We start from the raw sequence: 23,663 nt of genomic DNA, 5'->3' as shown, positions 1-23,663 counted from the left end.
TTTATATTATGGGTGTGTCTATGTCTAAGTTGACTGAGATTTTCTTAAATCTCAGTCACCTCAGAAAAGTGCAACTGCAGGTCAAAGAAAAATGCAACTCGTTACAGTTGCACATTTCTGGCAGAAAAGTGCAATTGCACTTTTTTAAAAAAAAAGTACAACTCAAGCACTTTTTTACAAGTGACTTAGATTTAAGAAATTCTCAGTTAACTGAGACATAGCAAAACCGTTATATTATTACATGCTCGAACTGTGATAAAGCGGGTTTGAGCAGGGCTATAGGTGGCGCCCCGCTGGGACACGGAGGCTCCCCTTCTCCCAGACGCAGTAGTCCTTGCCGTGCGCCACGGGATGGAAATCCGACGGCAGGGCGTCGCCCACGTCGTACCTCGTCCCGATCTTGACCATCACCTTCTCGTCAACCACGGCCAAGTACAAATCGGCCTCGGCGACGAGGATCCGCAGCGTGCTGGTGGCTCGGATACCGTTCCTTGCCCTGATGGCGGCCAGCTGGGTCAGCTCCTGCTTCAGGTTCCAGTCGAACATGTGGTCGTAGAACTACATTGCAGATGCACAGACGTTACAAGAATGTCTGGGTGAAGACCTGAGAAAGCTTGTAAAGGCGAGAATGGTGCTTACGATGCAGGGGATCCCTGGGTGGGTGAGGATGTAGGCGTAGCCCTGCATGACCTTGTCGGCCGGGAACGGCCACAGCCCCTGCGTCGACCCGGTGTCGTGGTTGTCCACGAAGGTGACGGCCTTCTCCGGCAGCCACCCGATCATGCCGGCCGCCTTCCCGGCGCCGTCGCGCAGGCGCCACAGCTCGCCCTGCACGCCCGCCTGCAGCATCCCCTTGGTGGCGAAGTCGAACGCCATGGCCGGCCCGCCGGCTGCCCGCGCCCAGTCCACCATCCCCTGCCGGCACTGGTCCTGGTTGTGCGACGGCTTGCCGTCCCCGTCGTAGCGCAGCGAGCTCCATACCTCCGCCACCACGAACCCGGGCCTGGCGCTCTCGATGTACGACCTGGCTACCGCCGGCGAGTACCCCTTGGCGAAGTCGAGCCGCCAGCCGTCGAAGCCGACGTCGGTTTTCAGCCAGGTGAGCCAGTCGGAGAGCTCCCGCTGGACGCGCGGGTTGAGGTGGTCGATGTCGGGCGCCGCGTCGAAGCCGTCGCCGGTGTCGCGGTGGCCTGTGCCGTCCGAGAACTTGGTGTCGTCGCTGCAGATCGCGTCGGGGCCCCAGTCGAGGCGGTCGTCGGGCGTGCCGCCCTCGAAGACGCAGTACACGCCGCGCGAGTCCTTCTTGTCGGCGCACCGGTGGTTGATCACCACGTCGGCCACGCACTGGACGCCCGCGCCGTGGAAGGCCGCGATCAGGGACTTGAGCTCCGCCGCCGTGCCGTACTTGGATGAGTCGAGGTCGTACAGCCGCCCTGGCATGTAGCCTTGAGGGGAAACGGAGTGCGAGGGCGGAGGGAGCCAGACATGGGTGACGCCGGCCTTGGCTATGTCGCTGACTTGCCCCTTGAGGAAGTTGTACCAGCCACCTTGCTTCTTCCAAGACTCCCAGTTGAAACCCTGCATGCGTCATGCGTGCATGATCAATCACATCTCGGTAATGCATCGCTCATCTATGCATCTACTACTATACATTCCACACGTACCTGGAAGAGGATTTGTGTCTGTGCTCGGACCAAGTTGCAGCAGGCCAAGCTGGAGAGTGCCACGAGCAGCAGCAAGCACAAGCTGCTCGAACGCTTCATGAGTGTAGTAGCTCGCTGATCTCTCGTAGAAAAGAGAATTGAGGAATGAAGATTGTTTGTTTGTGCCGAGGAGCTCGCCGCCGGGGGAATATATAGGTCGTCGCCGGCACGGTGGTCGAGGCCGGGAAGGATCAGGGAAGGGACCAGATTTATCTATCTGAGGCGGTACTTGTGGATATGGATGTGGATAAAGAAGGCAGCGCCGTCTATATTTATAGCCCGCGTGGACAGAAGGTCCCTGACTCGACGGCGCAGAGATGCGGCGGCGCGGTGCCGACGACTGCTGCCGGGGCGGTTTTCTCCTCCCCTATCTCGTCGGAGAAGGAAGTTATTGACCGGAAGTCCAAAGACCCAAGTGTCGTGTTGGCATGCAAAGGTTGCTTGGCTTGAAACGCCCTGCTGGTTATGGGCTACCGTTGTATAACTGTCGACCGGTGGCTGCCGTTGCATTCTCCTCGATCTCCTAGTCCTTCAATTCTTGACATGGCAGCTCTATCCACATCCTGAAACTGCAAACGCGAGTCGATACTCCATACATACGGACCTCGAAATGCGGGGATCGGATAGCGTGCACCCATCAATGAGTCTCAGTTGTCGGTCGACGGAGCAATCCACAACCGGCTAGCTCATCAGCCAACGGATGATCATTCCACGACCAGCTTCGTCACAAACTCTATCCATCATGGCCGCAATTTTGGACTCTGCTAGCAAGAATTTAGCTCTGCTCAGCTCTATCTATAAAATGAAAGCATCTTGTCGAAAATCTAAATCTAACTCTGCTAGCAAGAAATTTAGGCCATGCAGAAAGGTTATGTCCTTAAAGACAACAATTGTTTTCTAATGAATGGTATGTTTACAAATAGCGGCCTTCGTAACTTGGCTAGGTATTTACATATCGATGATTGTATTAGAGAACATTGTTTAGATTTGTGGGCATTTCTAAAACATGTCTACGAGATTACCCGGGAAGTCTACTTAATCGCATATCTTGTGGGGATTAGTTCTCTTGGTTATCTCGTCCACATCGTGGCTGTTCCGGGGTCATATTACTTTGCATCGGAATGGATAACATGGAGGTGCTGCCTAGTTTGGAAGGATATTTTCATATCAAACTTCATATCCGTAACAAAGATGATAATTTCATACATAGTCTTGCCGCTATGTATGGTGCCACCCAGGATGAATTTAAGATCGCTTTCCTTCGTGAGTTGGATAATCTAGCAAAAGATAATTATTTCCCTATTATTATAGGGGGGGGCAATTTTAATGTGCTATCGTTTTCCCGTAAAAAAGCAAAGGCTCCTTCGATAATCATTGACATTTCTTATTCAATATTGCCATTCACAGTTTGAATCTAAGAGAGGTTGTGATGGCCAAGAGACGGTTCACATGGGTGAATAATCTCCTGGAGCCTACATAAGAGAAGTTGAACCGTGTATTTACGGACTTATATTGTAATCTAAATAATCAATGGTCATTGTACGCGCTCTTCCTCGAGTTGAGGCTTGGTCAGGTCATGCTCCCATACTTTTAACCATGGGAACACCTAGGATGCAAGGAAACACCAATTCAAATTTGAATTTGGATGGCTACACCATGAATGTTTTTTTTCTTTTGGAAATGGTTAAGAAGGTCTGGGAGAGAACTATAGTTGGTGTGAATCCCATTCAAAGATGGAATGATAGATTACATGCAATGCGTAAACATCTTAGGGGGATGGGAACGCCACTTGTCGGTTGTTTAAAAAAATGAGAAGCTTCGCTTATCAATTTGATTGATGAATTGGAGGCTCTCGCTGATGTGTGAGTTCTATCTACGCAAGAGATTGAACTAGAAAGTCAATACAATGTGAAGATGGCTTCCATCTTGTGAGAGGAGGAATTGAACCGGTACCAATGGTCTAAGGTCCACTTCATCTTGGAAGGAGACTCCAGCACAATATACTTACATTCTATCGCTAATGGTAGACATCGAAAGAAACTTATTCATTCTCTTGTTCAGGATAAGGGCACGATTGTTGGCCATGACCAACTTAAATCCTATATTACAAATTACTATAAGAATCTTTTCGGGAAACCTGAAGAAGGAAACTGTCTCAATGGATGAATCCCTTATTCATGACATTCCTAAAGTTTCCCCCGAGGAAAACGCCTACCTTACAACGCCTTACTCTGAGTATGAGGTAAGAAAGGTAGTTTTCCAAACAGGGCATAAAAGACCCTGTGCCGGATGGTTTTCCAACAGAGTTTTTCAAAACTCCTTGGAGATAATCAAGTAGGATCTTATGGCATTGTTTTGTGCGTTGCACGATGATCAACTCGAGCTATTTTGCCTTAACTTCGGTGAGATAATTTTGTTGCCCAAGGTTAATCAAGCAGAAAGGATCCAAATTCCAATAATATCGACCTATCTATCTTCTTAACGTGAGCTTCAAGATTCTCACAAAAACCACAACATTAAGGCTTAATTATGTGGTTGATCATGTAGTGTGACTGGCTTAGAAGATATTCATGAAAGGGAGGAATATCCTAGATGGGGTAGTAATCTTGCCTGAGACGGTCCATGAGCTCCATAGGAAGAAGAAGAATGGTGTTATTTTAAAAATTGGCTTTTAAAAAGTTTATGATAAAGTTAAATGGTCTTTCCTTCAACAAACGTCAAGAACGAAATATTTTTTTCATGAGTGGCACGCTCTGATCCATAAAAATTTTTGGTGGTACTATCGCCATTAAAGTCAATGGTGACGCTGGCAGATACTTCCAGATGAAAAACTAATTAAGGAAAGATGATCCATTATGCGATCATATTTAATATAGTGGTTGATATGCTTGCCATAATTCAATGGGCATGCAAAGGTTTATGGCCGAATTGAAGGTGTGGTGTGGCATCTTGTCGATGGTGGTTTATTTATACTTCAATACGCCCATGATACGATTCTTTTTATGAAACATGACCTTGAGAAAGCAAGAAATCTGAAGTTGGTATTTTCATCTTTTGAGAAGCTTTCAGGTTTAAAAATTAACTTCTATAAAATTGAATTGTTCTGATTCACGAGGCCACCCACTATGTGGAGCTTTTTTGATGTAGCATTGGTCAGAGTGCCATTACTTCGTCGGTCATATGATAAGTAATCATGGTAAGTACCATGTAAGCCATAACCAAGTTTGATAGGACGTACACTTTGGTGTTGAGAACAAGAGTGTATTAGGTTCACTAGAGAATAATTCCTCAGGCTAAATGTAGATGGAGCTTTTGATGTCTAGACTGCTACGGGAGGCAGGAGCAGTGGCGGACCTTGGCCTGGTTAACTTGGGCGGGGGTGGCAAATGGGATCAGGGGACAAACATTGCACCGGCTTGGCCCAACTTGGGAGCAAATGGGCTAGATACATGAAACTGTAATGGGCTCGGGTGGGAGGAGGAGAAATGTTAATTCACTTCGCCTTACATGTGTAGATGCTTTTTTTGCCAGAAATATTTTAAATTGTCATGAAAAAATCGACAAAAAATTCAGGTTCTACATTCTATGTACGTGTACGTACCCAAAGATTTCCTGAAAAAGGATTGTTATTTTGGACGGTGTAGAAAAAACAATTTTTGGTGCTACAAAATATCCTAATATGAGACTTTTTTTGTCTTTTATACATTGCATGTGCGATTATTTGAAGTCCAGATGTACATCCGGGACTTTTTATTTATTTTTTGATATTTTAAAATAAAATTTTCATAATAGGTGCATTTACCCCTGTATGAGCCAAAACACCATGTCTAAAAATATTGCGGCAATCAATGGAGGAATGTTGCGCCAGGTTAAGAATGCACAGACTGCTGAAGCACTCGCCCTTGGCAGTGGTCTCCTACTCTCCAAGTGGCGTCGAGATTTTTTGTTAAGGAACACGGGGCATTCCATTCAGGGCATGAGCAATGGGGGCAGTCACATGTTGCTTCCCCATCAACTCCACCTAGGAAAAAAGTCATGGAGCATTGGTTCAGAAAAATAACTCCCATCGCATTGATCTGAGGCAACCATCTTCCTGGACCCATCCTTTTCTCTTTACAGATTCTCTACCGTGTACAGTTCATCCTCTTCCCTTCACCTTTCTCTTCTCTCTCCTTCCTTTTCCTCTCTCTCCACCCTTTCTCTGCCAAGGAAGCGGCCTCTTCTGCAAGCGACTCTGGCAATCTGCGGGGCGACTGGTCTGACAATCCGAACCTAGCTGGACTGTGGGGAAGCTGCTTGGGGCGACGCGTTGGCCATGCCCTCATATGAAGTGCAGCTGGACAGGTTGCCAGCAACAGCTTTTAGCACCTTGTGCTGACCTAATGAGAACGGATTAAGGAATCCTTTTCCCCATGTGTGGTGCATATACCCCGTGCTTCTGGCCGCGGAGAGGTCGCGTCGATGTGCACGTGAGAGCATCTCCACTCGTTTGCCCTCCCCACGCCGAAATCCAGAGAAATTTACGTCCGGATTGAACGTAAATTTGGCGTGGGGAGGAGTAGTTTCCCAGCCGCGATCTCTGGCGAAGACGGCGATCTAAATTTGAAAAACGGAAACTTGACAAACTACGGTATAAAACGGTCGAATTTAGACTAAATTTAATGATATTTACTATATAGAGGGCGAAGTTCATACATAGAGGACCGAATTCGACTATATTTCGAATTCGGCTAGGGGAATACAACTGTAAATATTAAAACACGGCGCTCTACATGCCGAAATGGCGGTAGAACACCGTGTAGTCGCCGTCGCCGCCATCATCATCGGAGCTATCGTCGGCGAACTGCGGCGGCGCCGAAGCCCCCTGGCTGCTGCCTTGGCCGGCGTCTCCCCACCGGCCACTGGTGCGAGGCGGGGACGGCGATGGCTTGTACCAGTCGTCGTCGGAGGCTTCGAGGTCGACGACGGGGACGGTGGCGCCGGATGGAGGAGTCGCAGGCCGGCGGTAGTGGGCGACGTCCTGGAGGAGCCTCGCCGCACGCTCCGCCTCCTCCTTCTCCCAGCTGCTCCCTCGACCGGGCGCGAGCCTGGTCGAGGGGCATGGCGTTCTCGGCGGGGACGAGGTCCTGGAGGGACCTCTGAAAGGATCGTATGCCGCACCTAGAGGGGGGGTGAATAGGTGCTAACCAATTTTTAGTTCTTTTTCAATTTAGGCTTGACACAAAAGGTAAATTCTCTAGATATGCAACTAAGTGAATTTACCTATATGACAAGGATATCAACTAAGCAAGGTATAGCTACACAATAGGAGATAGAGTGGGATAGAGGTAACCGAGAGTGGAGCACGCGATGACACGGAGATGATTCCCGTAGTTCCCTTCCTTTGCAAGAAGGTACGTCTACGTTTGGAGGAGTGTGGTTGCTACGCAAGCCAAACCAACAGCCACGAAGGCTTCACTCGGATCTCCCGTGAGCAACGCCACGAAGGCCTAGCCCACTTCCACTAAGGGATTTCTCGAGGCGGAAACCGGGCCTTTACAAAGTTCTTGGGGCACACATCCACAACCAAATTGGAGGCTCCCAAATCTGTAACAATACAACAATCAACAACAACACATCAACAACAAATCAACTAGGGAACCAAATAGGAACACTAGCATGAGATCCCTCAAACAAGAGAGGGGAAATGAAGAACGCTTCGGTGAGGATGTAGATCGGTGTCTTCTCCTTCGAATCTCCAAAGATCAAGAGCTTTGGTTGGGGGAGGAAGGAGATCTTGCAAATCTTGACTTTCTTGAGGTGACTCTAATGGAGGTGGCTTGGCAGATTTCTTGTGTAATGATTGAGCAAGCAACCAAGGTAGAAGAAGGGGGGTATTTATACCCCCTCTCAAAATTGAGCCGTTGCTGCTTCCGGGGGGCCGGATAATCCGGCCTAAGTAAGGGCCGGATAATCCGCCCCCCCGGATAATCCGGCCTTCGGAACAAAACTGTGACAAAATCCGGCCAAAAGTCCGGCCCTATATCAGAGAAGCTTTTCTTCCAGTCCTTAGCCAAAAACGGGGGGGCCGGATATTTCCAAAATATCCGGCCCGGATAATCCGGCCCTGGTACAATACCGGGACATTATCCGGGCAAATGTCCGGCCCCCATACTGCACAACAATTCCTCGAGAGACTTAGCCAAAATCAGGGGGCCGGATATTTCAACAATATCCGGCCCGGATTATCCGGCCTGGCCAAACTTTTTCTGATGACTTTTGACAGGACGATCAAATCCAACACACATGAATAATTATCTATGTAATCCCTGTACCACTTAATCAAACATTAGTGTATCACATATATTGACATCAAACACACAAAACATAATGTGAGAGATGTTCTTTCAATCTCCCCTTTTTGGTGTTTGATGACAATATACGGATTTGCCAAGGAATCACAATAGAGACAAGCATGATGGCAAGACATAGAGGCACTCCCCCTACATGTGTGCATATAAGTAATTTGCATTTGAATACAAATACACAACACATAGGAGTATGGTGCCTCAACACAAGAGATATCCAACATGAGCTCTAACAAAAGACATTGACACATATGAAGTTGAGATAGGAAGCAAGAAATCATACCCATGTGTAGATATATAATGCGGAGATATAGCATCACACACAATGTAATATCCTTGATCTCAACAAATAGAAATCCGAAAACCATAACAATGTCTCACACCACATAGCACATAGTTTTGAACGGCACACAAACAAACCAAATAGTTCAACTAAAGAGGGAACACAAGCAATATAAGAATGATAAACGCATATGCTTGTGCCCAAACCATGCAAATCCCCGAGAATCCTAATAGAACACTTCTCCCCCTTTGGCATCGAGACGCCAAAAGGGGACAAGCGCGATGCTACACGTCCCATGAGAATCACTCGGAGGCATCATCATCATCGGACTCGTATGCCTCTTCCTCTTCTTCCTCATCAGTGTCAGGTGCATCCGGAGAGCGGCGAGAGGTGTTGGACCTTTGAAGGCAATCATCAAGATCACTCCATGGAACCTGTGCTGAGTGCCATCCACTGTAACCCTGGTGGGCTGAAGGCTGAGGCGGGGGTCCTTGATCACCACTTAGCTTGTGAAGAATAACCGCCTGAGTATGCTTAATCTCAGAACGCTCTCGGCTAGCTGCATAGTTCTCCTTATGGATCTCAATGTTCATGCAAAGGATATGGCGCTGGAACCAACTAAGCCGGGTCACTTGCTTCCTCATAGCCGGGACATCACGATGACGAGCAGGAGCATAACCACTAGAACGAGCATCACCCATGAAGGAGTCAGGAGCAGGAACAGCTGAAGAGACTGGCTTAACCTTGTAGGCCTTCTTGACATGGTGCGTCACCAAAGGATACCCACTCAAGTCTTCACCAACCACAGCCACAGTGTTGTTGATGAGAAGCTGGATGTAGGGAGCATAGGGTATGGAGGTCCGGGAGACCATGGCATCATGGATCTCATGGAAGATAAAGTCCATGATATCAAGAGTGAAGTTCCGTTCCTCATTCCCATCACGAGCACACTTATAGCTGAGGTGCATAAGGTTCACAAGGACTCCCCGGAGAGCATCATTGTTACCACCACTTGGGCAAATGGTTGCCCGAAAGAACCGAAGCAGCTGATTGTATATGGGAAGCAGCCCCTTAGTATAACCAATTTTCCCTGCTGAGGTATAGAGATGCACAAGAGCATTCTTATCTGTCTGTTGTGGTCCATGAAGACGACGACCCCCATCAACGGAACTCCAAGAAAACCAGCAAATTGGCGTAGAGTGGCACTGCAGATGAGTGGAGCCAGTCATCCATTCCATAGTGTGTTCCTCATCTTTCTTGATTGCCAAAGTGGCAAAGAATTGCTTCACCAAATCTGGGCTATAGTCACATTGAATCTTCATGATATCATGCAAACCCAACCTTCCAGCTACCCGAGATGGCATCTTCAAAGTGATTGTTTTCAGCCGGAATGTCCACATCAATAGCTTGCATGGGTCTCGAGATTCTTCATGGGCTCATAGATGTCCTTGTAGATGAATTCCTGCTCAATGCACCGGAATCTCCTGCCCTCAATCTCTTCATCCCTTGGGACATCTTCATACCAGTTCTTCATGCGAATAGCGGAATAAGAGACTGGGTCCATGGCCTTGTAGTTCTCCCTCACTTCCTTGTTCTTCCGCCTTGAAGTGACGGACTTGCGAGGTGCATTGGTTGCAAACTCGTCACTAGATCGATCATGCCTTGAGCGTCTCCGACCACCCCGAGAAGCACCACCTGTGAGAAGCAAAGGCGGGTAGCAAAGGAAAGGTAATGCTCATAAGTCATGTAAGATACAATAATATACTCGAGAAGCATGCTATAAGTCGGTACAAATCTAGACATGATAGATTGAAGCAAAAACTGCAGCGGCGATGAAGCTCCAGGCCGGATAATCCGGTGTCCCCTGGGGGCGGATAATCCGGCCTGGCCGGATAATCCGGCCCGCTCGGGGGGCGGATAATCCGGCCCTGCGATATAATCAGTTTTCCAATCAAAAACTTGTCTAAGACTAGATCGACCTCATAGCATGCAAGAGGAGTACACTACAAACGATTTGGAACAACTAGACACCAATTCCACCAAGAAAATAGCACATATAAAACACAACATCTAGGGTTAGAGATTGTGAATCATACCCACATCCATTGTGGAAACCGCTTGGAGGAGAAGGTAGCTAGGGAGGAGATGCACCCGATCCACCCAAGAACTCCGAGAGGGGGCGGACGGAGCGTCTCCGGCGAGGAGGAGGAGATCCGGCGATCTTGAGAGGAGAAAGAGAGAGAGAGGCGCGTGGGGGAGGAGGTGTGAACCGTTTCCCCCCGTGGCCTCGACCTCAGCCCTTTCAAGATCTGCCCGGGCCGGATAATCCGGCCCTAGCTTAGGGCGGATAATCCGGCCGGGCGGATTATCCGGTGTCTCCGGGGCCGGATTATCCGGGGTGCTGGAAAATTCCAGAAACACCGGGAATCCGGCCCATCTTTCGTTGGTTATTTGCAAGACCCATATGTGATGCAATGATGTATCACGTCACATATAAGGTGCAAATTTACCAATAAGATGGAGCAACCGAGATCATCCGACCGAACCACCTCAAACTCCTAGTTTTTACCAAACATGACAAATGAGCAAGATGGAAATGGCTTATAGGGGAGAGTAGGCTTAGGTTTTAGAAGATACAAACTGTTGATGGTACATGGTCACTCAAGTTTGCAAGATATGAGCAAATAAGGCCAAACTAGAGTGATTTCCCATAAGAACATGGAGATGTCAAATAAGAGGCGATAAGATCCAAATAACTCCAACTCTTCACAAAGAAGAGTGTGGTGGCCTAGGCCACCATATATGAGTGTTGTGGCATGGCACCGCGAAGATATATCTTGGGTCCAAGCCACTACTCATCATTGAAGCTCACATATCAACATATGATATAAAGAGAATGATTTCTTAATGTTGGCATTATGGGGGAAGGGATAGCTCAATAATTTAAACCGCACTCCCCCTATTTCCATGCCCACATCTAAACCAAATAAAGTTTTGAGACGAAGGTGTGTTTGCAAGATGGTCAAGCTATACTCCTTGAATCAATGATATTTAGCTCATTCCTCAAATAAGAGAACCTTGCTTCATCAAGAGGCTTCGTGAATATATCGGCAAGTTGATCTTTGGTAGGAACATAGATAAGCTCAATATCACCCCGGGCAACATGATCCCTAATGAAATGATTCCGGATCTCAATATGCTTCGTTCTTGAATGTTGCACCGGATTATAGGCAATCTTGATGGCACTTTCATTGTCACATAATAGAGGCACTTTGTCACAAATGACACCGTATTCCTTTAAAGTTTGCCTCATCCATAACAATTGAGTGCATCCACTTGCGGCGGCAACATATTCGGCTTCGGCGGTGGAGAGAGATATACAATTTTGCTTCTTAGAAGACCAACACACCAAGGACCTACCAAGGAATTGGCAAGCCCCGGAAGTTGATTTCCTATCATCCTTGTCACCCGCCCAATCCGCATCGGTATAACCATTGAGAATAAAACTTGAGCCTTTGGGGTACCAAATACCATATCTTGGGGTATCAACCAAATATCGAAAGATTCTTTTGAGGGCTATCATGTGGCTCTCTTTAGGAGACGCTTGATACCTTGCACACACACCAACACTCAACACTATGTCCGGTCTAGATGCACAAAGGTAAAGCAAGGATCCAATCATGGAGCGATATACCTTTTGATCCACCTCTTTACCATTGGGATCTAGTGCAAGATGACATTTGGTAACCATAGGAGTGGCCACACCCTTCATCTCGGTCATCTTGAACCTCTTGAGCATGTCTTGGAGATATTTTGCTTGGTTGATGAAGGTTCCTTCCCTCAATTGCTTGATCTCAAAACCAAGGAAGAACTTCATCTCTCCCATCATAGACATCTCAAACCTATCGGTCATAAGCTTTGAGAATTCATCATTGAAAGCTTTGTTAGTATATCCAAATATAATATCATCAACATATAATTGGCAAACGAAAAGCTCCCCATTGACCCTCTTAGTAAAAAGAGTGGGGTCGATTAGCCCAACATCAAACCCACGGTCTACCAACAATTCCTTAAGGTGCTCGTACCAAGCTCTAGGAGCTTGTTTGAGACCATAAAGTGCTTTATCAAGCTTGTAGACATGGTTAGGAAAGTTGAGATCCTCGAACCCCGGGGTTGCTTAACATAAACCTCTTCATGCAAAGGACCATTAAGAAAAGCACTTTTCACATCCATTTGTTGTAACTTAAAGTTATGATGCGAAGCATAAGCAAGAAGGATACGGATGGACTCAAGGCGAGCCACGGGAGCATAGGTTTCTCCAAAGTCAATACCCTCAACTTGAGAGAACCCTTGAGCCACCAATCTTGCCTTGTTCCTCACAACATTTCCAAACTCATCTTGCTTGTTCTTGAAAATCCATTTAGTGCCTATAAGATTGCGGCACTCCTTAGGCTTCTTTACTAAAGACCACACTTTGTTGCGCTTGAAGTTGTTGAGTTCTTCATGCATAGCTTCCAACCAATCCGAATCTTCAAGGGCTTCAAATACTTTCTTGGGTTCCACTAAGGAGATATAAGCATGATGATGGCTAAAGTTCGCCAATTGCCTTCTTGTGGAAACCTTTGCCCTTACATCACCAAGAACCTTGTCATGAGTGTGTCCACGAAGCTCGAGGTTCCTTTCTCTTCTTGCTAGACGACGGGCCTCGATCTCCTCCTTGGTCTTTCTAGGCCTTGGAGGTGTCACTTGATCAACTTGATCATTTGGGTCCCCGTCTTGACCTTGAACTTGAGCTTCCTCAATTGCTTGGGGTTGCTCAATCTCATGTGCTTGATCTTGAACAATGTTCGGAGAAGGGCAAGAGTTGATTGGATCCTCATTGGAGCCATTATGAATGATTGGTTGATCTTGACCTTGATCTTGTCCTTGATCTTGCACATAAGAGGGAGAGTCTTGTTCTTGTTCTTGGGTTGGTGCATCATTTGCTTCACTAGGTAAGGTTTGTTGATGTTGAGAAGATGAGGGCTCCACCGTGGTAGAGCATAGTTCTTCCCGAGACGCCACACCGTGTCCCTCAATGGGGCGGAAAAATCCCACACCCATTCTTACTATGGCATCTTGAGGTATTTCATCACCTCGCACAAACATCAACTTGCCCCACTTGGGAGCCATCATTTTCTTCGAACTTCACACTACAAGATTCAATGATAATCCCGGAGGATACATCAAAGATTCTATAAGTGTGAGATTCGGCACCGTAACCAACAAATATACCCTCCAAAGCTTTAGGAGCGAATTTAGATAAACGAACTCCTTTGATTTTGTAGAAACACTTACACCCGAACACCTTGAAGTATGAGATATTAGGCTTGTTCCCGGTGAGTATTTCATATCGAGTCTTGTTCAAGCCCTTGCGGAGATAGATCCGGTTGGAGGAGTGACAAGCGGTGGAGATGGCTTCGGCCCAAAAGTTATAGCGGGATTTATACTCCGCCATCATAGACCTTGCCATATCCATAAGAGTCCGGTTCTTCCTCTCCGCAACACCATTTTGTTGAGGGGTGTAAGCAGCGGAATATTGATGACGAATCCCCTCATCACTAAGAAAATCATTGAGTGTGTAGTTCTTGAACTCGGAGCCGTTGTCACTTCTTATTGCCATAATGAGGAGGTTGTGTTGGCGTTGCACCTCGGTAGCAAAGTCAATGAATATTTGTTGAGTCTCATCTTTCGTCTTGAGAAAGTAGACCCAAGTGTATCTTGAGTAGTCATCGACAATCACCAAGCAATGTTTCTTTGCACCAAGACTTGCATGAGTAACGGGACCAAAGAGATCCACATGAAGGAGCTCCAAGATCCTTTTGGAAGAGATAATGGTCTTGCTTGGATGCGGAGAGTCATGCATTTTGCCTTCAACACAAGCCCTACAAACACGATCTTTGGCAAAAGACACATTTTCCATTAGACCCACAATATGGTTCCCCTTGTGAAGACTTTGCAAAGTTCTCATGTTGACATGGGCTAGGCGGCGATGCCACAACCAACCCACGTCCGCCTTTCCGAATAGGCACATCGCACTTGTCGTGGTGGTCCCCGAAAAGTCCACCACATACAAGTTGTGTTCGCGATACCCAACGAATGCGACTTTTAGAGTCTTGCTCCACAAGAGGACCACAATATCATTATCAATAAAGACGGCGAAACCCATCTTGCCAAGGGCGGAAACGGAAAGCAAATTGTAACCAAGGGTTTTGACAAGCATGACATCCACAAGAGTAATGTTGTGTGCAACCACAACCTTGCCAAAACCCAATACCTCGGATGTAGAATTATCGCCAAAGGAGACGGTGATATCATTAATGTTAGGCCTCAACTCCTTGACGAGGTTTTTGCCGCCGGTCATATGACTTGTACATCCACTATCAAGTACCCATTTTGAACCTCCGGCGGCATAGTCCTACATGAGATCAATTCTTGGATTTAGGTACCCATTTCGCAATGGGTCCTCTTTTGTTAGCAACAAGGGTCTTTGGGACCCAAATAGACCAAGCAACATAACCATCATATGGGCCAACATATTTAGCATAAACATCACCATAATAATCTTTAAATAAAACATAGTGAGGGTTAGCCATTCCCGCATCATCATCATTCATGGTTTTGCCCTTGGAGGCTTCACCATTAGTGACGTCTTTCTTCTTTTCTTGTGCGGGCTTGGCCTTTTGCTTGTTTGCCTTCTTTGCCTTGGCATTAAAACCAAGGCCCTCCTTCCCATTGTTTGATCTTTGCTTACTCAAAAGATCATCCAAAGAAAGGTTACTTTGGGGAGAGGAGGCCTTAGCAAGTTCATCCTTCAACCTAGCATTTTCCTCAACAATATTTGCATGATCACATAGAGGAGTAGAGGAACTAGGCACATCATATGTAGCAAGCCTAATTTGAAGTTGCTCAAACGACTTGGACAGGAGAGTGTATTCACTCTTCAAAGCTTTGTGAGCTTTGTCTAGTTCATCTAGATCCTTCACAAGTTTCTCATGATCAACCCCAAATTGGGCCTTTTCCTTTGTAAACACTTTATTCTTAGCCCTAGCAAGATCTCTAGCTTTAGTGAGCTTGTTAATTTTATCTTGAGGCTCTTCAATATTTTCTAACCTCTCTTCAAGAGAAGCTATGGTTTCTTGACATTCCTCAATGGCATTTTTAAGAGCATGGATTTCGAGAGAGTCTTCTCTCTCTATTTGACCCTTTTTCTCAAGCATATCACTTTGTTGAGCTAAACGAATCATGAGGTTTGAAACATGCTTTTTAGTGTTACCTTGTAGGTTGAGAATGAAATCATCAAAATCTAGCATTTCTTGTTTCACTTTTAGACTAGCATCATCAACCCCTAGTTCACTAGATATGTTAGGAATAGAGGGGTTAGGAGATGATACCTCGGAGGATTTAGCCATGAGGCAACTTTCTTCCTCCACAAGGATGACCTCATTGGGGGATTCACTTGGTGATGAAGAGTTAGTGGAGAGGGAGGCAAGAGCGACCAATCCATTGGAGGATGCATCTTCTTCATCATCAACATCATCATCTCCGGAGGTATACTCTTCTTGAGTTGATAGCACGATAGATGTGTCCAAGGAGGACCTTGCCATGAAGCAATGTGCATTCTTGATAGGAGGGTTCTCATTGGGAGATTCAAAGAGAGATGAAGAGGGTATGTTGGTGGTGACGATGGCGGCCAATTCCTTTGAGCTTTCTTCATCTTCATCACCACTAGAACTTTCAACTTCATCGGATGAATATTCTTCCCTTGTTACAAGCACAACTCTTGAGGGCCTCTTGCCCTTCTTGGTCTTGTTGTTGTAGAACTTCTTGTTGGGGGCTTTTGAATACTTGCCCTTTGTGTCCTTGCTCTTGTCCTTGGGAATGAGCCTCCCATTATGAAGCTCTCTATTTTCATAGGGGCATTCGGCAATGAAGTGGCGCTTGTCATCACAATTGTAGCAAGATCTTGTCTTTGGACCAAAGCTAGTGGAACCACTTTTGTTGTTCCTCTTGATGTTGTCTTCCTTGGCCTTGGAGGGATCAACCCAAAAGGATTTTGCATGGAAGGCCATGTGATCATGGTAGTGGCATTGCAAATCTTCCGGATAGGACATACTCCAAGATGCCCTATAAGATTCTTGAGGAATCACTTCTTCACCGGTGTTGACCACCAAGGCAAGGTTGGCACCTTTTGCCATCCCAAGAGCACGATTGCGAGAATCATGAGAGGTTTCCTCAAGCACCTTGAGAGCTTGCATCTCGTGCACGACTTGTTGAGAGGTGAGAGAGGAATAGCATTCCCTTCCCACAAGAGTCTTGACATCAATGGGTGCAAATGGCATCATGCATTCAATATACTTCTCCTTGATCCAAGAGTCATTGATGTGGGTGGCACCAATAAGCCGGAAGGCATCGGCAACCGTGACAAGTCTTCCATACATGAGTTCATGATCTTCATCCGGTAGCCTCATGAATCCTTCGGCTTTATTCTTAAGAGCATTATACTTGTTCCTCCTTGTGCTCTCACTTCCAATGCAACTAGCGGCCAAGCCGTCCCAAGCTTCCTTGGCGGTGGTGTAGTTCCGGACACGATGCAATTCCGGTGTCCCCACACTAGTTTGAATCATGTGTAGGGCGGTGTTGTTGAGTTGAATATCAATTGCTTCTCTTCTAGTCAACTTGTCGGGGTTGTATGGCTTGAAGCCCTCCAAGATGATTCTCCATAGTTCATTGGAGGCACTACAAACATGAGAGCGGAACTCAAATTGCCAAGTATCGAAATTATCAACGGAAAACTTAGGTGGGTCGCCCGAATGTTCAAATGGGGATGGGGAACCGGTATATCGGGAGATAGGAAAGGTGGAGCTACTCGATTGTAGCTTTCACCTCCACTAGTTCCCCTAGGAGATGCACTGGTAGATTTGATAGTGTTTAAGTTATCACCTTCCACGGGTTTGGTAGATGAGGGTAAGTCCGAAGCCTCTCCCTCATCTAACGCACCCGTGTCTTTTACCTCTACACTAGGAGCCTTGGGAAGGGCCGGAGCCAAAAGCTCGGCAATCATCTTTTTCATGCTTTCCATTTGGGCTTCCATGGAGGACTTCAATGAATTGAAGTCTTCCACGGAGACCAACTTGGCGGCCCCTACCGAGGGCTCCTCGTTCGGCATACTCTTAGGCGGTTAAGCCCGAAAGAAGAGCCGAGGCTCTGATACCAATTGAAAGGATCGTATGCCGCACCTAGAGGGGGGGTGAATAGGTGCTAACCAATTTTTAGTTCTTTTTCAATTTAGGCTTGACACAAAAGGTAAATTCTCTAGATATGCAACTAAGTGAATTTACCTATATGACAAGGATATCAACTAAGCAAGGTATAGCTACACAATAGGAGATAGAGTGGGATAGAGGTAACCGAGAGTGGAGCACGCGATGACACGGAGATGATTCCCGTAGTTCCCTTCCTTTGCAATAAGGTACGTCTACGTTTGGAGGAGTGTGGTTGCTACGCAAGCCAAACCAACAGCCACGAAGGCTTCACTCAGATCTCCTGTGAGCAACGCCACGAAGGCCTAGCCCACTTCCACTAAGGGATTTCCTCGAGGCGGAAACCGGGCCTTTACAAAGTTCTTGGGGCACACATCCACAACCAAATTGGAGGCTCCCAAATCTGTAACAATACAACAATCAACAACAACACATCAACAACAAATCAACTAGGGAACCAAATAGGAACACTAGCATGAGATCCCTCAAACAAGAGAGGGGAAATGAAGAACGCTTCGGTGAGGATGTAGATCGGTGTCTTCTCCTTCGAATCTCCAAAGATCAAGAGCTTTGGTTGGGGGAGGAAGGAGATCTTGCAAATCTTGACTTTCTTGAGGTGGCTCTAATGGAGGTGGCTTGGCAGATTTCTTGTGTAATGATTGAGCAAGCAACCAAGGTAGAAGAAGGGGGTATTTATACCCCCTCTCAAAAATGAGCCGTTGCTGCTTCCGGGGGGCCGGATAATCCGCCCCCCCCCCCCCGGATAATCCGGCCTTCGGAACAAAACCGTGACAAAATCCGGCCAAAAGTCCGGCCCTATATCAGAGAAGCTTTTCTTCCAGTCCTTAGCCAAAAACGGGGGGGGGCGGATATTTCCAAAATATCCGGCCCGGATAATCCGGCCCTGGTACAATACCGGGACATTATCCGGGCAAATGTCCGGCCCCCATACTGCACAACAATTCCTCGAGAGACTTAGCCAAAATCAGGGGCCGGATATTTCAACAATATCCGGCCCGGATTATCCGGCCTGGCCAAACTTTTTCTGATGACTTTTGACAGACGATCAAATCCAACACACATGAATAATTATCTATGTAATCCCTGTACCACTTAATCAAACATTAGTGTATCACCTATATTGACATCAAACACACAAAACATAATGTGAGAGATGTTCTTTCAACCTCGCCATGACGGCCTCGAGGATGGCGGCGTCCTCAGCGCTTTCGGCCTCCTCCACCTTCACCTTCGTCGGCTTGCGTTTCCGCTCGCCGGAGGTGTCGGGTTCGCGCTTGAGGCGAAGCCTTCCTTGCGCCGTCGAGGGCTCGCGGATGACGATCCCGCCGCTGCCGCGCGCGCGGGTGCTCAGCGGGGAAGACGGTTCCTTTTTCACCGGCGCCCATGATGGCGCCGACCTGGAGATCGACCTCGACGCCGAACCTGACGACGAGGAACTGGCAGCCATGCGCCGTGGCTGCCAGCTACTTACCCGGCGGCGGCTGGCCGATGCCCACGATAGCGGCGGCATCGTCAGCAGGGGGAAGTTGCCGCCCTCGATGTGCTCGAGGACGGCCTCGAGCGTCCGGCCCGGCACGCTCCACCACCGCTTGCGTCCGGCGGTGTTGTTGCGCGGAGGCGGAGGCGGCGGGCCGTCGTACGCGGCGAGCTCCTGCTCCCACCGGCGGAGGAAGTAGGAGTTCCACGCCGTCAGGTTGTCGGGGTGGTAGCGTGGCTCGGCGCGGTCCTGGTCCGACAACTCCTCGATGGCGGCTTCGAGGGCGCGTCCTTGGGGCGACGGCGGGATTGGCACGCTGCCCGCACTTAGCCGCCACCCGCCGCCGGGAGACCTCGTGTCCGGCGGGCAGGGGTACCCCGCCTGGTGGAGGAGGTGCCCCTCCCACGCGTGGAGCGACCGGCGGGGGAAGCCGTTGTTGGTCGCGCCGTCTTCGTCGTTGAACACCATGGATGGATCTCGTCGAGGGTCGAGGGAAGAGAGAGGAAGAGGAAGAGGAATGGTGCGACGCGTCGCGGCGAGCGGGGTATTTAGGCGGGGCTGGAGCCGGCGAGTTAATGCCGCGTGGATGCTACGCGTCCGCGGCGAGCTGACCGCCGGCAGCCTTTATTCCGCGCGGAAGACGATGCGTCTGTCGCTGACCGGCCGGGTCCATCTCTCGCACGGAAGCCGAAGCGAAAGCGCGGGAGAGAAATCTCGGCGTTTCGCGCGCTTTCGCTTCGTCCGGAGTCCCCGAGCGCGCCTCGGGGGACCGGGGATGGCGTGGGCTCGCCGGATGTATTTAGGCCCAAATCCGGAGATAAAACGAGGAATCGGGGGCGCGACTAGGCCGAAATTCGCCGTCCGGATGATAAAAACGGCGCTCGGGGGCCAAGTCGGGGAGACGAGTGGGGATGCTCTAAGCCTGGGCACGCGCCCAAACTTCCAGCCGGCGGCGCAGCCTATTTTGATGAAAATTTTATGAAAAATTTGATGAAAATTTGGCCAGACTTACAGTGCGCCCAGGCTTGATGAAAATCTTGGGTCCGCCACTGGACCGTCCGGTGGGCTAGGCTTTTAGAGCATCTCCACCGGCGCCCCCGATAGCGGCCCCGATAGCATTTTGGGGGCCGGCAGCGAAAATGGGCTCGCACCGGCGCACCCCAAACGGCGCCGGCCAATTTTGGAGCCCAATAGAGTCGCCGGCAACCCCGTGCCGGCCCCTTCACCAAGAGCGCGAATCGAGCACGCCGGCACCTCGGGGCACGTCTGAAAACGAGTGTGGGCTCCGCCTGGCAGCCAGACACACCGTTTTCCCACCTCCTACACACGCCCGAGCCAACTCCCACCCCTCTAGATCGCCACCGTCGCCGCCGTGCCCACCCTGCTTGCAATAGACACCGCCGGCCGTCTAGGAACCGCCGTCCATCGACACGACCGCCACCCCCTCGACCGGCGGCCGCTGTTTCGCCCGGAACAGAGCTCGCTGCCACCGCGATAGTATCGCCCCACCCGCAAGATGTTCGTCCGATTGCCGCGATGGACAACGACGACGAGATGATGGTGCAGCTGTTCACGGAGGAGCAGAACGTTGAAGCTGTTCGGCGGCAACAGCTGCAGCTGATTCTGACGAACATGCTGCGCGTTCGCCACCCTTTTTTCGTCGTGCCTCGGCGCGGCGGCTCCAAGCAAGGAAAGAGGAGGAACATCAACAGGCATTGTGAACCCAGCGCAATGCTACTTGACGCTGACTACTTCAACGACGACGCGACTCATTAGCCGAATGAATTTCGGCGCCGGTTTAGGATGAACAAGGACCTGTTCTTGAAGATTGTCCACGGCGTCAGGGAGTACGACACGTACTTCATGGCCAAGAGAGACTGCACAGGTTTGTGGGGTTTCACCTCAATTCATAAGTGCACTGCTGCAATGCGCTGTCTTGCATACGGAGCTCCTCCAGATACAGCCAATGACTATCTACGGATGGCTGAGTCGACATGCACAGAGAGTCTCTACAGATTCTGCCGAGCCGTCATTGCGGTGTTTGCCAAAGACTATTTGAGAGCACCAAGAGCAGATGATACAGCTCGGATCCTGCAGAAGAATGCGGCAAGAGGGTTTCCTGAGATGCTCGGAAGCATTGACTGTATGCATTGGGGCTGGAAGAATTGCCCTTTTGCTTGGCAGGGGATCTACAAGGGCCATACTGGTGAGTGCAGTGTCATTCTTCAGGCGGTGGCAGACCAGGAGCTTTGGATTTGGCATGCATTTTTTGGCATGACAGGAACAAACAATGATATCAACGTGCTGCAGCGCTCTCTGATGTTTGCCAGCTAGCTGAGGGACAAGCTCCTGCCGTGAACTTTGAGGTAAATGGCCACGCATACAACAAGGGGTACTATCTAGCTGATGGTATCTACCCGACGTATGCTACATTTGTGAAGACAATTCCCTATCCATCAAACGAGATGGAAGCCTATTTTGCAACAAGCTAGGAAGCAGCACACAAGAATGTTGAGCGTGCTTTTGGGGTGCTTCAGCAGCGTTTCGCCATTGTCAGGTGCCCTGCTCTCACTTGGTCCGAGGCACAGATGTGGGAGGTGATGAACGCATGTGTGATCATGCACAACATGATCATTAAGAACGAGCGCGGCGCACCTGTGCAGGATGATCATCCATTTGATTATCAAGGGCCACTAGCTGAGGTAGAGCATGTGCCCCAAGAATTCGCTGCTTTTCTTCATATGCACAATGAAATTCGAGATGCAGGTGTCCATGCACAGCTGAAGGCGGATTTAGTTGCGCATTTGTGGGCGAGGAGAGGAGCAGCCAACAATGCATGATTTTATTTCTATTTGTTTGCCTGGATGAATAATTTAAGTACTATTTGTTTGTTGAGTTGTATGAATAATTTAAGTACTATTTGTTTGTTGGGTTGTATGAATAATTTAAGTACTATTTGTTTCATTGATTGTATGAATAATTTAATTCTATTTGTGTGATTGTATGAATAAAATATGATCGATATATTGTTTCAAAATATTGTAAAAAGAAAAAAAAATTGGGTGCCTCCGTTTAGGAGGCGTCGGTGTGGAAACTGCTTCCCCAAATGGAGGATGCAGTGTCGGCGCCCCCCAAACGGAGGTGCCGGCGCCCCTGCCGGCGCCTATTTGGGGGCTACCGGTGGAGATGCTCTTAGCAGAACCTTGGCAAACATTTTGGCTAGCCTGTGATTTGAAGAACAGACCCATAAATCTCCAAGTATTTATTCAGCTTTAATTTGAATCCCTCCTGCTAAACTTTGTACTAGATTTGATTACATTTCATACGGCGTCATGTAAGGTATCTTTTTGCTTGACAAGAGTCCACGTCACTGACTAACACAGATTTTAAGCTGACGTGAGTCCCCCTTACTTTGCAGGTGCAACCTAGCCCAAGAATATGGTGACGTAATTAACCTCCAAGACTGGTACCTGTCTTTTGATGGTAGTATCAACAACACAAATTCAAAAGGGGAAAAAACTGCTTGGTTCTCCCTCAAAAAAGCTACACCTCAAGCTAGTGAAGCTATGATCCGGTATCCTTGACCGCAGATTTAACAAAATGATCTCATATTTTTCATTTATCAAATGCTAGTCCATAATTTTGTGCTCACATTTTAGTCAAGGTAATCCTTGACACTTTTTTTTCCCAGAGCAAGGTTCTGCAGAGCTGTAACTGAGCTCGAAATTACTGTACTTCTTCCAATGCCATGCAAGAGAAGGCTAGATCTGGTTCAGAGAGTTGCATTCGGTCCTTGAGGCCTTTATTTTGCGCAGAATTCATGCTAAGGTTTAGTTTGGATTGAAGCAACCCAGTTCATAAGACCTTAATATTGGTGATTTGTCTCCTATGATCAGTAATTCAGTATCAGACTTGTTTCTCTTTGCAGCTTTCTGCTGCTGATGGCCATGAAAATTTATGACACTATTATGAGATGTCCACAATTATTCAGAACTCAGTGAGAAGCTGTGCACTATTCAGCACCGCCACAAGCCAATGAAATGAAAGAGAGGATCATCTCTAGTACTAGTATGTAGCATGTATGGTTAGTCTTTTGATTCGTTGTATGTTGAGCTGCCTTGACTCAATGGAACCTTTGGATGCTTGTCCTGTGTGAATTTATTTGAGCATTTGCATTACTAGATTATGAATAAAGTGGAGGCACAACCACAAAAACATAATGCTGCTTTAATAATGTTGGCCATCAAAGTAAAGTTCATAAAAGGTTTGCACAAAATGCCAACTTTAATAAAGTTCAAAACCTCATATGACTTCTACTTAGTAATCATGTAGGAGTAATAAAATAATATGTATTATACTTCAAAAAAATGTATTATGATTTTACCAGATAGATGCAGCTTACAATCAATAGAACACAAACTACAGCTGAACAAAATAAAGGCGCGAAATCAAACAAAACCATCTGAAGGACAAGCGGCAGCAATGCAACGAAATACAAGTAGCAAAACACAATTTCTTAACAGCAAAATA

At 47.9% G+C, this 23,663-nt stretch overlaps 1 protein-coding gene across 1 annotated transcript; it reads right to left on the bottom strand.

Moving 5' to 3' along the window:
- Positions 1-236: 236 nt before the first annotated feature.
- LOC124660728 (alpha-amylase isozyme 3D-like) lies at positions 237-1,931 on the bottom strand. The gene is made up of 3 exons (XM_047198543.1): positions 1,665-1,931; positions 640-1,578; positions 237-558 (listed from the first exon to the last, which is right to left on the bottom strand). Exons 1-3 carry the CDS (start codon positions 1,761-1,763, stop codon positions 277-279), a joined length of 1,320 nt encoding a protein of 439 aa, XP_047054499.1. The 5' UTR covers positions 1,764-1,931; the 3' UTR covers positions 237-276.
- Between the last annotated feature and the right edge of the window lie 21,732 nt (positions 1,932-23,663).

This window comes from Lolium rigidum, chromosome 6, assembly GCF_022539505.1.
Source record: "Lolium rigidum isolate FL_2022 chromosome 6, APGP_CSIRO_Lrig_0.1, whole genome shotgun sequence".
Taxonomy (NCBI): Eukaryota; Viridiplantae; Streptophyta; class Magnoliopsida; order Poales; family Poaceae; genus Lolium; species Lolium rigidum.
This window is presented reverse-complemented; position numbering and strand designations above follow the sequence as displayed.

Excerpts from the sequence above, each read along its gene's own strand:
- LOC124660728 (XM_047198543.1), bottom strand. The coding sequence starts at position 1,763 with ATGAAGCGTTCGAGCAGCTTGTGCTTGCTGCTGCTCGTGGCACTCTCC. Across the intron at positions 1,579-1,664 it reads AGACACAAATCCTCTTCCAG|GGTTTCAACTGGGAGTCTTG; the intron begins GTACGTGTGGAA and ends TGACGCATGCAG. Across the intron at positions 559-639 it reads ACCCAGGGATCCCCTGCATC|TTCTACGACCACATGTTCGA; the intron begins GTAAGCACCATT and ends TCTGCAATGTAG.